Raw genomic sequence first — 12,923 nt, 5'->3', positions numbered from 1 at the left:
AAACATTGCTATGTTTAAAGCCATTAAAAGAAACAGAGTTAATAGAACAAAACATTGTTAATCAAAGTATTTAATTAGGACTATATTGGTTCAAGTGAATTTATGGAGAGTACCCCTACTCCAGAAATCTTTCCATTGTTGCTCCTTTAGAAAAAAAAAGTGAGAAACACAGAGTTAATAATCAAATTCTGACCTGACTCTCTGCAGCCCAGTGTTGGAATCCAGAATATGCTGTTTTAGGTGGACCTTGAAAACTGAGAACTAGAACAAAAATTGATGTATTTTCATTGAATCCATCATGGTTAGAAACATGGTTCATTTTTTTCCTCTCTTTTTTGAACAGGTGCTGCTTGGGATTGCCATCTCTTGGCTGATTTGTTTCATATTAACTGTCACAAATGCACTTCCTTCCAATCCTGAAACCTATGGGTATTTTGCTCGGACTGATGTCAAAGGGGATGTTCTTTCCCAGGCGCCGTGGTTCCGCTTCCCATACCCAGGTGTCACTGATTATGGTGCCAGTTCGGCAACTCTTATCCACAGGTGTACACTTTAGAGGCAAATGATCTGGCTCATTGTCTGATGAAACTTCCTGAATTGTCCTCCTCAAAGTATGGGGTTTGCAGGAACCTCCCGACACATTAGAATTCGTCACATTTTAATTAATTCAACCTTTTCAATATTTCAGCTTACTATTATACTATCCATGTAACTATAGATATGGACATAACAATTACTGAAATAAGACATGGTCTAAACCCAATCTGCTGATCTTTAGAAAGCTCTCTAGATTTTACCAGTTTATTGGTAATTAAATGGAGTTCATCAAATATGTTTAAAATACATGTTGTGCGGGTCAATGCGATGTTTCACCTTAGGAGATTTGAACTTGCTAATGGGAATTTTTACTTATCTGGTATTTACACCATTGACTAAAACACTAAAAATCTCCTATATTAAAAAAGGTTTTGCAAATTACACCATAATCTACTTCAGACAAGGCATATCCAGGGCACACATTGCAAATAAAGGGGAAAAATATAAATTTGCTTAATTTTTCTTCTCAATGCGTTTTCTATGCTGACTGTTAGATACAAAGAATGGAGTTCATAACAAGGATAGGGGCATGCTCAGTTACAGGATAAAGATGTGTAGATTTCTACATTTAATTTTATTTTTCACACTTCACAAATTCATCTGTTAAATATAGTGATAAGTAAACATAATTTGAAAAACACTAGGATGAGACAGTTCCCTTTTAAATCCAGAATACCGTATAGACTCGTGTATAAGTCGATCTCATGTATAAGTCGAGTGCAGTTTTGTGACCAACAATTGTGAAATATGCTATGCCTCGTGGATAAGTCGAGGGTAAAACTCGGGGCTATGAAATTCTGTGATTTTTATAATTATATACACACACACTCATACAAACACACACTCTGCATTATATACACACACACTCATACAAACACACACACACTCTGCATTATATACACACACACACTCATACAAACACACACTCTGCATTATATAAACACACTCTGTGTGTTTGTGTGAATGCAGAGTGTGTGTTTGTATGAGTGTGTGTGTATATAATGCAGAGTGTGTAGTGTGTGGGGGAGGGCATTTTTATTATTTTTAATTTTTTTATTTAAATATTCTAATTTTTTTATTTTAATATTCTAATTATTTTTTATTTTAATATTTTTTGATTAAATTTTTTATTTTATTTTATTATTTTTCTTTTATTATTTAAAAAAAAAAAAAATGTCCCTGTTGGTCCAGTGGTGTGTACTGTGCAGGAGGGGGGCTGGCAGGAAGCATTCACTTATCTTTCCTGCAGCTCCTGTCAGCTCCCTTCTCCTGCGTTCCGGTCAGCTCCCCTGTAAGTCTTGCGGTCTGCGTGCCGCGCGAAGCGTTGTCACGGTAACCCGTGGCAATGCTCTGATGCCGCGGCTCTTGCGAGATTTATAGGGGAGCTGACCAGAACGCAGGAGAAGGGAGCTGCAGGAAAGGTAAGTAAACGCTTCCTGCCAGCCCCCAACAGGACCGCCGGGCTTGTAATGAGCCCGGCGGTCCTGGTCTGTATTATGGCAATGTAAGTTGCCATAATACAGACATTGACTCAAGTATAAATCGAGTGGGGGATTTTCAGCACAAAAAATGTGCGGGAAAAACTAGACTTATACTTGAGTATATATGGTAGTCAAGCAGATTGAAAAACTAGGTAGCTGTTGCTCTGTTAACAGGGCTAGGTTTCCCACTATCAAGAGTATGCTTTTACTGCTTTTAATACATTTATATTGTGCCTGTTTTGAGCTTAGGTGGTCTGGTGAGAGGATAAAATTACCTGAAGCCTAGGTCAGTGTCATCTGTAGTCTAGTCAGCCTCCTATGGTTGATGGCAGAGCTACAGGAATATATGTAGATGGTGTAAATCTCAGTGCTCTCCCAGCTCCTCCAAAGTTCAATTTAAAGCGCAGGAGATAAAAACTTCTAAAGGAAGTTTACATCTGATTGATGCAGGCTGTTTGTCATTTAACTCCTAAATGACAAAGAATTGAGCAATGAGACTGCAGGAAAATGGTCTACACTAAAAGTGTCACCTTAATCTGAAGTTGTTTTACAGGATATATTGTAAACACTCAAAGCCTAAACCTGAAACAATTCTTTACCTTAATCCTAAATGTATTACTTCTTAAAAATCAAACACATGTAAAACTCAGACCTAAGCCCAGCTTCCAATTGGTAGCTATGTTAACCTTGCGTTTGAATAATCTTGAATATCTCATTTTTATTTCAGGACAATGGGGACTCCCAACAATAAGCCTAGCTGGAGTATTTGGGATTTTAGCCGGTGTGATATCATCGATGGTTGAGTCAGTTGGAGATTACCATGCCTGTGCCCGACTCTCTGGGGCACCGCCACCACCAAAACATGCTATAAACAGAGGCATAGGAATAGAAGGGATCGGCTGTCTATTGGCCGGGGCTTGGGGCACTGGGAATGGGACCACGTCCTACAGTGAAAATGTTGGAGCTCTGGGAATAACCAGGGTAAGTTTTACACATATCTATAAATTGGGATGTGCATACCTACATGAATAATTGTTTAATGTGGTTTTACAGGCTGAAAAATAGATCTTTATAATGTATAACCTTTCAAACATCCTTATTGCTGCTACTAAATGACAAAACTGCAAAAATCCACCTTCATGGGATTTCAAATTGTTCCTCAATCAGGGAAAACTATTTAGTGACTGCCTCAGACATCTGTTCATGTGGCACCATGCCGCCAGGGCCGGATTAACATAGGGGGGCTGATGGAGCTGCAGATCCAGGGCCAGGTCCATGGAATAGGCCCATTAAAACATTTTTTATATCACTTTTCTTTTTATTTACACACACTACTCTTAGGTTTGCCACCTGACTGGTATTTTACTGGCACAGACGGTATTTGAGACTGCCTGGCCGTGCCGGTATTGCAGTAATACCGGCAATACAAATGCAGGTATCTTTCTCCGTATAAATGGAGATTACTCTGCAATACCAGCACCGACCAGTAGGGGTCACTGTGTGTGGAGAGAGGCAGGGATAGGAGGAGAGAGGCAGGGATAGGATGTTACAGCATATCCCTGCCTCTCTCTACTACTCACTGATCCGTGGGGGAGCAGCTACACAGCAGAGTCCAGACAGCAGCTCTACAGCTCAGATAAGTGAGGGATGGGGGGAAAGGCAGCAGGGAGACATGGGGACACTGAGACACTAGAGGACACATGGGGACAAAGACCCTAGGTGACACTGAAAAACATGGGGACACTGGGGGACACAGTGAGACATGGGGACGCTGAGACATATGGGGACGCTGTGAGACATAGGGACATTGGGAGACACTGAGACATTGGAACATGGAGACACTAGGGACACTGTGTCCTCATGTCTCCCAGTGTCCCCATGTACTCCAGCCAGTGTCCCTAGTGGCTCAGTGTCCCCATGGCTTCCAGTTTCCCCTAGTCTCCCAGTGTCTGTGTCCCCATGTCTCTCAGTGTTCCTAGTGACTCTGTGTCCCCATGTCTCCCAGTTTCCCCATGTCTCCCAGCCAGTGTTCTAAGTGTCCCCATGTCTCCCAGCCAGCCCCAAATGTTTGTATCCCCATGTCTCCCTGTGTCCCCATGTCTATGTCCACAAGTGTCCCCATATCTCCTAGTGTCCCCTAGTCTCTGTGTCTGTGTTCCCATGTCTGTGTTCCCATGTCTGTGTTCCCATGTCTGTGTTCCCATGTCTGTGTCCCCATGTCTCCCAGTGTCCCTATGTCTGTATTCACAAGTGTCCCCATGTGTCTCAGTGTCCCCATGTGTCTCAGTGTCCCCATGTGTCTCAGTGTCCCCATGTGTCTCAGTGTCCCCATGTGTCTCAGTGTCCCCATGTGTCTCAGTGTCCCCATGTGTCTCAGTGTCCCCATGTGTCTCAGTGTCCCCATGTGTCTGTGTCCCCATGTGTCTCATTTTCCCATGTGTCTCATTGTCCCCATGTGTCTCATTGTCCCCATGTGTCTCATTGTCCCCATGTGTCTCATTGTCCCCATGTGTCTCATTGTCCCCATGTGTCTCATTGTCCCCATGTGTCTCATTGTCCCCATGTGTCTCATTGTCCCCATGTGTCTCATTGTCCCCATGTGTCTCATTGTCCCCATGTGTCTCACTGTGTCCCCATGTGTCTCATTGTCCCCATGTCTCACTGTGTCCCCTAGTATCCACTGAGACATGGGGACACTGGGAGAAATCGGGACACAGACACTGGGAGACTAGGGGACTGGGTGACATGGAGACACTGACACTGTGATACATAGGGACACTGTGAGACTGAGACACTGGGAGCAATTAATCTATACAGCAGAATCAAACTGTGTAGTTTGTTGGTAACTACTCTTCACATACTCTTGCTTAACCCATTAAGGACACATGACATGTGTGACATGTCATGATTCCCTTTTATTCCAGAAGTTTGGTCCGTAAGGGGTAAAAGGAACCTATAGGGTCAGGAACACAATCATGTATTTCTGACCCTATTATGTAAAAACCACCATCTAGCCCCACCGGCCCCCTCTTGCCTCTCTAAATATAGTAAAATCTTACTTGTATTCAAGTCTGCAGCTGCTGGCTCTGACTCTGAACTGACTGTCTGCTGACATATTCAGAAGTGGTGGTCTGAGCAAATTAAATTGCTTCTCCGTAGGATTGGCTGAGACTGTCAACTAGGCAGATCAGGGGCAGAGCCAGCACAAGTCAAACATAGCCCTGGTCAATCAGCATTTCATCATAAAGATACATTTAATCAATGCATCTCTATGAGGAAAGATCAGTGTCTGCATGCAGAGGGTGGAGACATTGAATGGCAGTGCTGCACACTAGGCAGTACTGCCCCAGGAATCACCTCTAGCAGCCATCTAAGGAGTGGCCAGTGGAGTCATTTTCTCTAAAAGACAGCAAAAAGCCTGAAGGGAATGATTCTACTTACCAGAACAAATACAATAAGCTGCAGTTGTTCTGGTGACTATAGTGTCCCTTTAAGTTTGGAAGCTTAAGTGCGATGTATTGCAACAAAACTTGTGTGGACTGGCTGACAATAAAATTAGTTTAGGTAATCCAGACTTTGGTTTCTCTAACACTGTGGCATGTCCCCTTTCTTCTACACTCACTACATACACCTTTACTCTGTCCCAGACTATATACCAGGAACTTCTGCCTGCTAGTAAGAAGGTAAGGATACAAGTGGACATATGAGTGCTAGGGGACAGTACTTAGACAGGGTGGAGTTGGCGCATCAGTTGATGCATTTATGTCACGCTCAGGGTGCTGCCTGCATAGTATGCCCTTAGTTGGACAGCCTGCATGATTGGCAGGCAGCCTGACATGCATTCATGCCAGGCTGGCCTTCCAATTCTTTGGACAAACATGCCACCTATTTGGGCATGTTCAACCCCTTTGGCAGGTCTGGTCACGTGATTTGCGCCAGTGGCCCACCCTTTTACCCCACCTATTGACTTGCTGCTTCACTGGACACTGCTGTTAGGGGATATGGATTTACCTGAAAGATGAAAGCATAAATTAGAGTGATTAGCATAGAGTATGTGTTTTCTCATAGCTGCATCCTTTGAGTTTCCCTCCAACACCATCTCCATCAGATACATGACACTTGGGAGGTATGGTAGTTTTAGTGTTTTTGGTCGATAAGATTCTGTAATTAGGCCCATCATAATTGTCAGCTCCAAGCCCACTGGGCTCTTAATCTGGCCCTGTATGCCACAATTAGTGGATGCCCATTCCCAGCGTTAGGAATTCGCCTGATGCCAGGTACATGCAAGAGGGAGAGAGGGAGAGAAAATTAAGTGTTAGAGCTAAATGATAATGCAATATGCACACTATGGCAAAGGGAAAACGATATTTAAAACACTGTCCTGACTTTAAAAAAAAACAAAACACTGTCCTGTTTAAGTGTTAATGTGCTCTTAAATTACTTATAGCTTATATTTTATTTTTTTCTAATGTAAAAATTTACGACAAATATTTGTGTAATTCTTCACCCCTTATCTTTTAGGTTGGGAGCCGGGCAGTGATTATTTCTGGAGGGATATTAATGTTGTTGATGGGTATTTTTAGTAAAATCGGGGCTGTGTTTGCCACTATACCAACACCGGTTATTGGAGGGATGTTCCTTGTGATGTTTGGAGTAATAGCTGCAGTTGGAATATCTAATTTGCAGGTAAAAGAAATATTAGAACCTAAAAATTACTTTCAAACCGAGAGAACCAAGCTGTGCATCTCGAATTGTTTTCATATTTTGTAATATGCTGTATAAACACAGTCAACATAGAAATTCACATTCGAACATTTAACTTGCTCTCATGCGGGATATTCATGAAACAGTCGCTCTTTTTAGATTACCAGATTAGTAAATTCTTGGTATACTTTTTAAGATTGCTAGAATGTTAAGCAGAAAAAAACTAACATAATAAATCATGTTGTTAAAAATATGTCACCAAAGCTGATCGTTGATTTTTCTTGGTTGTGTTTTTGTCTAGAAATGTTGAAAAAATAAATATTTTTTTTTAAATACAAAGATATGTGAAAGTAGTAAATGCAATACTTATATAGCAATGATCAAACCATATTAGAACAAAATAAAAGGTGTGAAACAATTTAGAACATATACAGCCTAAAAAAAATGAACGAGTAGATAATATATTTACCCTAATCAACTTGAGCAAATTCTGTGTGATAACATCTTTGGAAAGTGGGGACCCTTTTTCCACAAAATGGGTACTATCGTTAAACAAGTTCCTGACTGTTCAACTTGACATCATGGCACCTCCTACATTTAAACACAGCAAGTGTTCACAATTACAACCCTGGCACACCAAGCTGACCTGATATCTTAAAAAATGTTCCAGAACTGCTGAACACTGTTGGAGAAAGTCTCACTCTGCACCGGACTTCCTCCACTATAAATTTATGCTGCGCTCCTACACTCTGGCTCTTTCCTCTGCAAAAGTAAATGACTTCAAAACCCTGATAAGCACACTGTCCCGCCAACCCAAATGCCTTTTTCACACTTTTAATGCTCCCCCTGCCCTACAACCCTGTCCACCTCAAACTTTGCAACTACTTCACTGAGAAGATTTCTACAATCGGGGAAGAGATTTCTAACCTCTCTCCCTCCCCTTCCAATACATCACCCAACCCCACTCACTCCACTGTTCTATGCTCATTCACACCTACTACAATGGAATAGGTTTCTGCTGTGCTCCGGTCCTCCCACCCCACCACCTGTTCCCTTGCTTCTATTCCTTCATATCTCATCTGCACTGTCTCACTCTCTTGCACTTCCTCTCACTAAAATTTCCAATCTCTCCCTTTCCTCCAGCACATTTCCTTCACCTTTCAAGCATGCAACTATAACGCTGATTCTGAAAAAAAACAACCTCTTCCCCAACTCCCCATCCAACTACTGCCCTATATCACTACTGCCGTTTGCCTCCAAGATCCTTGAGAGAGTTGTATATGCGAGATTGACAGACTTTGTCGAATCCAACTCTCTGCTTGACCCGCTTCAGTCTGGATTCCGCGCTCGTCTGTTGAAACAGCTGTGACCAAAGTATCCAACAATTTAATCGCTGCTAAATCTCGCGGCCAATACTCTATCCTAATTCTCCTTGATCCGTCTGCTGCCTTTGACACTGTTGATCATCAACAGCTTCTTCTCATTCTCCGTAATCTCGGTCTACGAGATACTGCTCTCTCCTGGTGCTCCTCCTACCTCTCCCAGTGCTATTTCAGTGTTTCTTTCTCTGGCTCTGCCTCTTCTCCCCAACCCCTCTTCCCCAAGGTTCTGTTCTTTGCCCCCTATTGTTCTCAGTCTACACTCCCTCCCTTGGTAAACTAATCAGTTCCTTTGGTTTCCATTATCATTTATATGCAGATGACACACAATTCTACCTGTCCTCTCCTGATCTCTCTCCGCCCATCTTGACTCCTGTCTCTGACTGCTTCTCCGCGATTTCCAACTGGATGGCTGCTCACTTTCTTAAACTCAACCTGTCCAAAACAGAACTTCTGGTCTTTCCTCCCTCAAGTGTTGTTACTCCCGTGTCTGTTTCCCTACAAGTCAACGGCGTCACCATCACCTCTACCTTGCAGGCCTAAGTGTTCTCTTTAACTCCGACCTCTCCTTCACCCCTCATATCCAGTCTATTGCCAAATCCTGCTGCTTCCATCTCAAAAACATAGCTCGCATCTGCCCCTACTTAACACAAGACGCAGCTAAGGTGCTGGTCCATGCCATTGTTCTTTCTCGCCTTGACATCTGCAATCCACTTCTCAGTGGTCTTACGTGTTTAAAGACTGCACATCTGCAATCTATAATTAATGCGGCGGCAAGGCTCATTTTCCTGTCCACCCACACCTCCCACGCCTCCCGCCTCTGTCAGTTCCTACATTGGCTTCCAGTTAGATATAGGGCTCAATTTAAGATTCTGGTGCTTGCTTACAAGTCCCTACATAATGCTGCTCCAACCTACCTATCCTCTCTGATACACAAGTATGTCCCGTAGAGGCCCCTGCGCTCTGCCGAAGACCTACGCCAATCCTCTGTCTGTACTCCCACATATGATGCTCGCATCCAAGACTTCTCTAGGGCTGCACATTTTCTGTGGAACTCGCTTCCCTTCTCCGTTAGACTCTTACCCAGTCTCCCCCCCCCCCCCCCGCAATGACTCCTCTCCAGTCAAAAACAACCTAAGTTCTCAGTGAATACTTTTCTAGCAACCTATTTAATTACCCCTACTTATACCCTTTGTGTCATGCCTGTAGCATGTAAGCTCATTGAGCAGGACCCTCAACCCCTCTGTTCCTGTGCGCCCATTTGTCTGGTTACAATTACGTGTCTGTTAGTCCACCCATTGTAAAGTGCTACAGAATTTGCTGGTGCTATATAAATAATAAAATAATAATAATAATAATAATAATGAAAAGTTTAATAAACCATTGAACTTAGAACATGCTGAAAACTTAAACTTGCTTGGTCTTAGGATATTTTTAATTCTAGCTTTCCAGCAGTATGCACTGATATGTATGACACAAATCTTCTCCTCCCAACAAACTCTCCACTTTGTGTGCCGTTTCAAAGAACCTATTTTACATAAAAATCAGAAAGTTGGAGGTTTTTATTTATTTGTAATTAGCATACTTTGTTCTAAGCCACGAATGGTTAAATATATAAATAAAAATATTCAATTTCTAAAGTATATTGGATTATAATCATGTTTTGTACTGTTCAATAGAAATAACGAATTATGTTCTGTTGTTTTTTAACTATTTGGTCTTCACCAAAAATAATTATTCTTCAAATTTTGTTTCCAACAGTTTGCAGATATGAATTCTTCCAGAAACATATTTATTGTTGGATTTTCAATTTTTTCTGGTCTCACTATTCCTAACTGGGTTAACAACAATACAGAACTTTTACAAACAGGTACAAGAGTCTCTTTGGATGTGTCAAGCTGTTTTTTCATTTTATTTTATACAGATGAGTGTTTATGCACTGGAAGGACAGATGCAACCGCCCTCTCAATTTTCTTAAATTGATTGCTTAGTTTGAGTATTGTGATGTGACAATATAATATCTTTTTTTTTTTCTCCCCAGGGATAATTCAACTGGACCAAGTGATATTGGTACTATTAACAACTGGAATGTTTGTAGGCGGATTCTTTGGATTTTTCCTTGATAACACCATTCCAGGTAAATCACTGTGACACAATTCTTTGAGTAAAAGCATAATCAGGCTTTGTTTATACTGCCTTTATTGTCCATTTCCTACTGCCTGGTTCAGTTCAACGCAAGTGAGATATTGTGAAAATTAGATATTCTTAACAGGTTACTTTTAACAGACACTGTTTCAATTATATATTTTATTTTTATTTGTATTGTATGTATTGGGTCTGCTGTGTACTATAGTGATTTCTGCCACCCAGGAGTAATGTGAGTTTGAGCACATGGCTGAATTTTGTATGTTTGTATTTGCTTTTGTATTAAACAGCCATGTTACAATTCTGCCACCCACCCATGTGTTCTCAATTAAGGGTTAATAAGTGTGTAGGGGTTTAGAGAAATACCTCTCTCTGTATCATTAGAGATTTTACTTTTTAGCAAAAGCAAGGTGAATTGTTAGTGTAGGGCTCACCTAAGAGGTTTTGATGTGGCAGGTGACCTTACACTTTAATGGTCAGTGGAGTGATACAAAAGAAAACCTTTATTTATTTAAAGTGGCATTGTCATGCCGAACTTACCTTTCTTTAATCGATTCCTCTTCTCTCCCTCTGCCAGGATCTGTTCTTCATTTCTTCCTGTCTGCTCTAGTTTTCTTTAAAACATGAGACAAAGTATGGACTACTTTGTCTTATGGAGGTTTCCTATGCTTGACCAGCGGAGGATCTAGACATGCCCCTACTCGCGGTGTAAAAGGGCAGAATGTACGAATACTAAGTAATCTTTACTTAGTATTAGTAAATTGGCTGAAAGACCAATTTAGGTCTTTCAGCCTTTTGGGAGATCACTCCCTGATACCGTGGGAATTAGGGAGCTATATACTAAGCGGCTACAAGATGCAGCAGCGGCACGGATAGGATTGAAGTTTCATTAATTCTCAGTTTCTGAACAAAGTCCTGAATTGCGTCCCAACACAAATGGAGAAACTGTTCTCATTCTGTTAGGACGAAATTCGGTAGTTTCGCTGTTGTTCTGTCTAAGTGACAGGACGTTCGGGAATACTGACAGAAAGCATCACAAGATCGTGGATCAAAGGTGAGAATTGTGCGAAAATTGCTTTGATCACCGGAAACAAAGCACCCTTTGCTCCTCCACTGGTTAAAGCTGATCAAGCGTAGGAAACCTCCATAAGACGAAGTAGTCCCTACTTTGTCTTATGTTTAAAAAAAAAAACTAGAGCAGACAGGACGAAATGAAGAACAGATCCTGACAGATGGAGAGAAGAGGAATCGATTAAGGAAGGGTAAAGGATCACTATAGTGTCAGGAAAACAAATCAGTTTTCCTCACACTATAGTACCCTGAGGGTTCCCCCACCCTCAGGGTCCCCCTCCCGCGGTGCTCGCTCACTCACCTTCTTCCACCGCTGGGCTCCCTTACCTCTCCTCCCCCGCCGACGTCAGCTCACCCATCTGACGTCAGCGGAGTGGAATGCGCATGCGCGGCAGTGCCGCGTACGCATTCATAGCAAATTTTGTAGTGAGTTTGAAGACTTTACACCAGGAAATCAACAGTAGATTTAGAAATAAATACACTTTTAGAATTTAACAGTAATTATAATGGGTTTTACATACTAAGGTCTATTCAGACAATGTAAATAAAACTGCAGTAAAAATGTTTAGTTACTCGTAAGTTTGCTCCCGTAAGCTTTGGGTCAGCTTAATCTAAAGCCGATCTGTATCTCCCTGTCTTTTTATACATATTAAGATTTTTTTGTTGTTGCTGGCAAGGTACCAAGGAAGAACGTGGGATATATGCTTGGAAAGAAGTTCATGGGGAGATGTCTGATGACTGCCCAGATATTGGAGATGTTTATGACCTTCCATTTGGTATTGGGACTCGATTTTGCACAGCATCATGGCTCAAATATATCCCTTTCTGTCCAAAGCCCGTAAAGCAAACCTCTGTTGATGCTCAAGAAATTGGGGAAGTTGACAAATACAAAGAGACTGTGCACTGAGTTTTATACAAAGAACATGTAAAGGTCACTAAAGAGTTTTTACAGGGCTCTAAACTGCTAAAGTTTTGTACTTGACTAGAATCATTAGGCTATTCAATCCATCCAAAAGTGTTTTATATTGTGCCACGAAACTTGTAAATCCCACTTTCCTATAGGTACAGTTTTTTTTTTTTTTTTTTTTTTTTTTTTAAAAGCCCACTATGTCAAGTAAACTAATCATGTCTAGGTAATGTGAGAAAGTACATTGAATCTTTGTTACTAAATGTGACCTCTGGAAACCTTCCAGCTATAAGACTTAATATACAACAGATAAATCTGGGCACCCAGGACAAGCTACAGGATCACAGAAATACAAAAGGGATGCTTCATTTTGGAGTCCTGCTTTATCAAACTACCTATTCCTTGCAGGTGCCACAACATAACCAATATTTGTAATTCTGATGCTGGAAATGTGTTTCTTTTTTACAAGTGTTCACGTTGGTCACCTGTTTTGGAATAAAATGTATCCAAAACTATGTTTTGTTCTCCTAATACTTTTCAATAATCTTATAAATCTCTGAATTTTGTGTGGAGATACTAAAAATTTGAACATGGTGTAGGATAAAATAGAACCGCAAAAATGTATACTTATTGCTAAAT

At 41.3% G+C, this 12,923-nt stretch overlaps 1 protein-coding gene across 3 annotated transcripts in view; it reads left to right on the top strand.

The window, feature by feature from the left end:
* LOC134600914 (solute carrier family 23 member 2-like) overlaps positions 1–12,461 on the top strand; it is a 137,619-nt gene extending 125,158 nt beyond the window's left edge. For all 3 annotated transcript variants that reach the window (XM_063445295.1, XM_063445296.1, XM_063445297.1), the window contains exons 7-12: positions 344–500; positions 2,806–3,059; positions 6,600–6,764; positions 9,923–10,031; positions 10,203–10,298; positions 12,055–12,461. In XM_063445295.1, coding sequence (XP_063301365.1) covers positions 344–500; positions 2,806–3,059; positions 6,600–6,764; positions 9,923–10,031; positions 10,203–10,298; positions 12,055–12,284 — 1,011 coding nt within the window. In that variant the 3' untranslated portion in view covers positions 12,285–12,461. The remainder of the gene's footprint in view (positions 1–343; positions 501–2,805; positions 3,060–6,599; positions 6,765–9,922; positions 10,032–10,202; positions 10,299–12,054) is intronic.
* Positions 12,462–12,923: the final 462 nt, after the last annotated feature.

Source organism: Pelobates fuscus, chromosome 3 (genome assembly GCF_036172605.1).
Source record: "Pelobates fuscus isolate aPelFus1 chromosome 3, aPelFus1.pri, whole genome shotgun sequence".
Lineage (NCBI taxonomy): Eukaryota > Metazoa > Chordata > Amphibia > Anura > Pelobatidae > Pelobates > Pelobates fuscus.
Note: the sequence above shows the minus strand (reverse complement) of the source record. Positions and strands in the feature narration are given on the sequence as shown.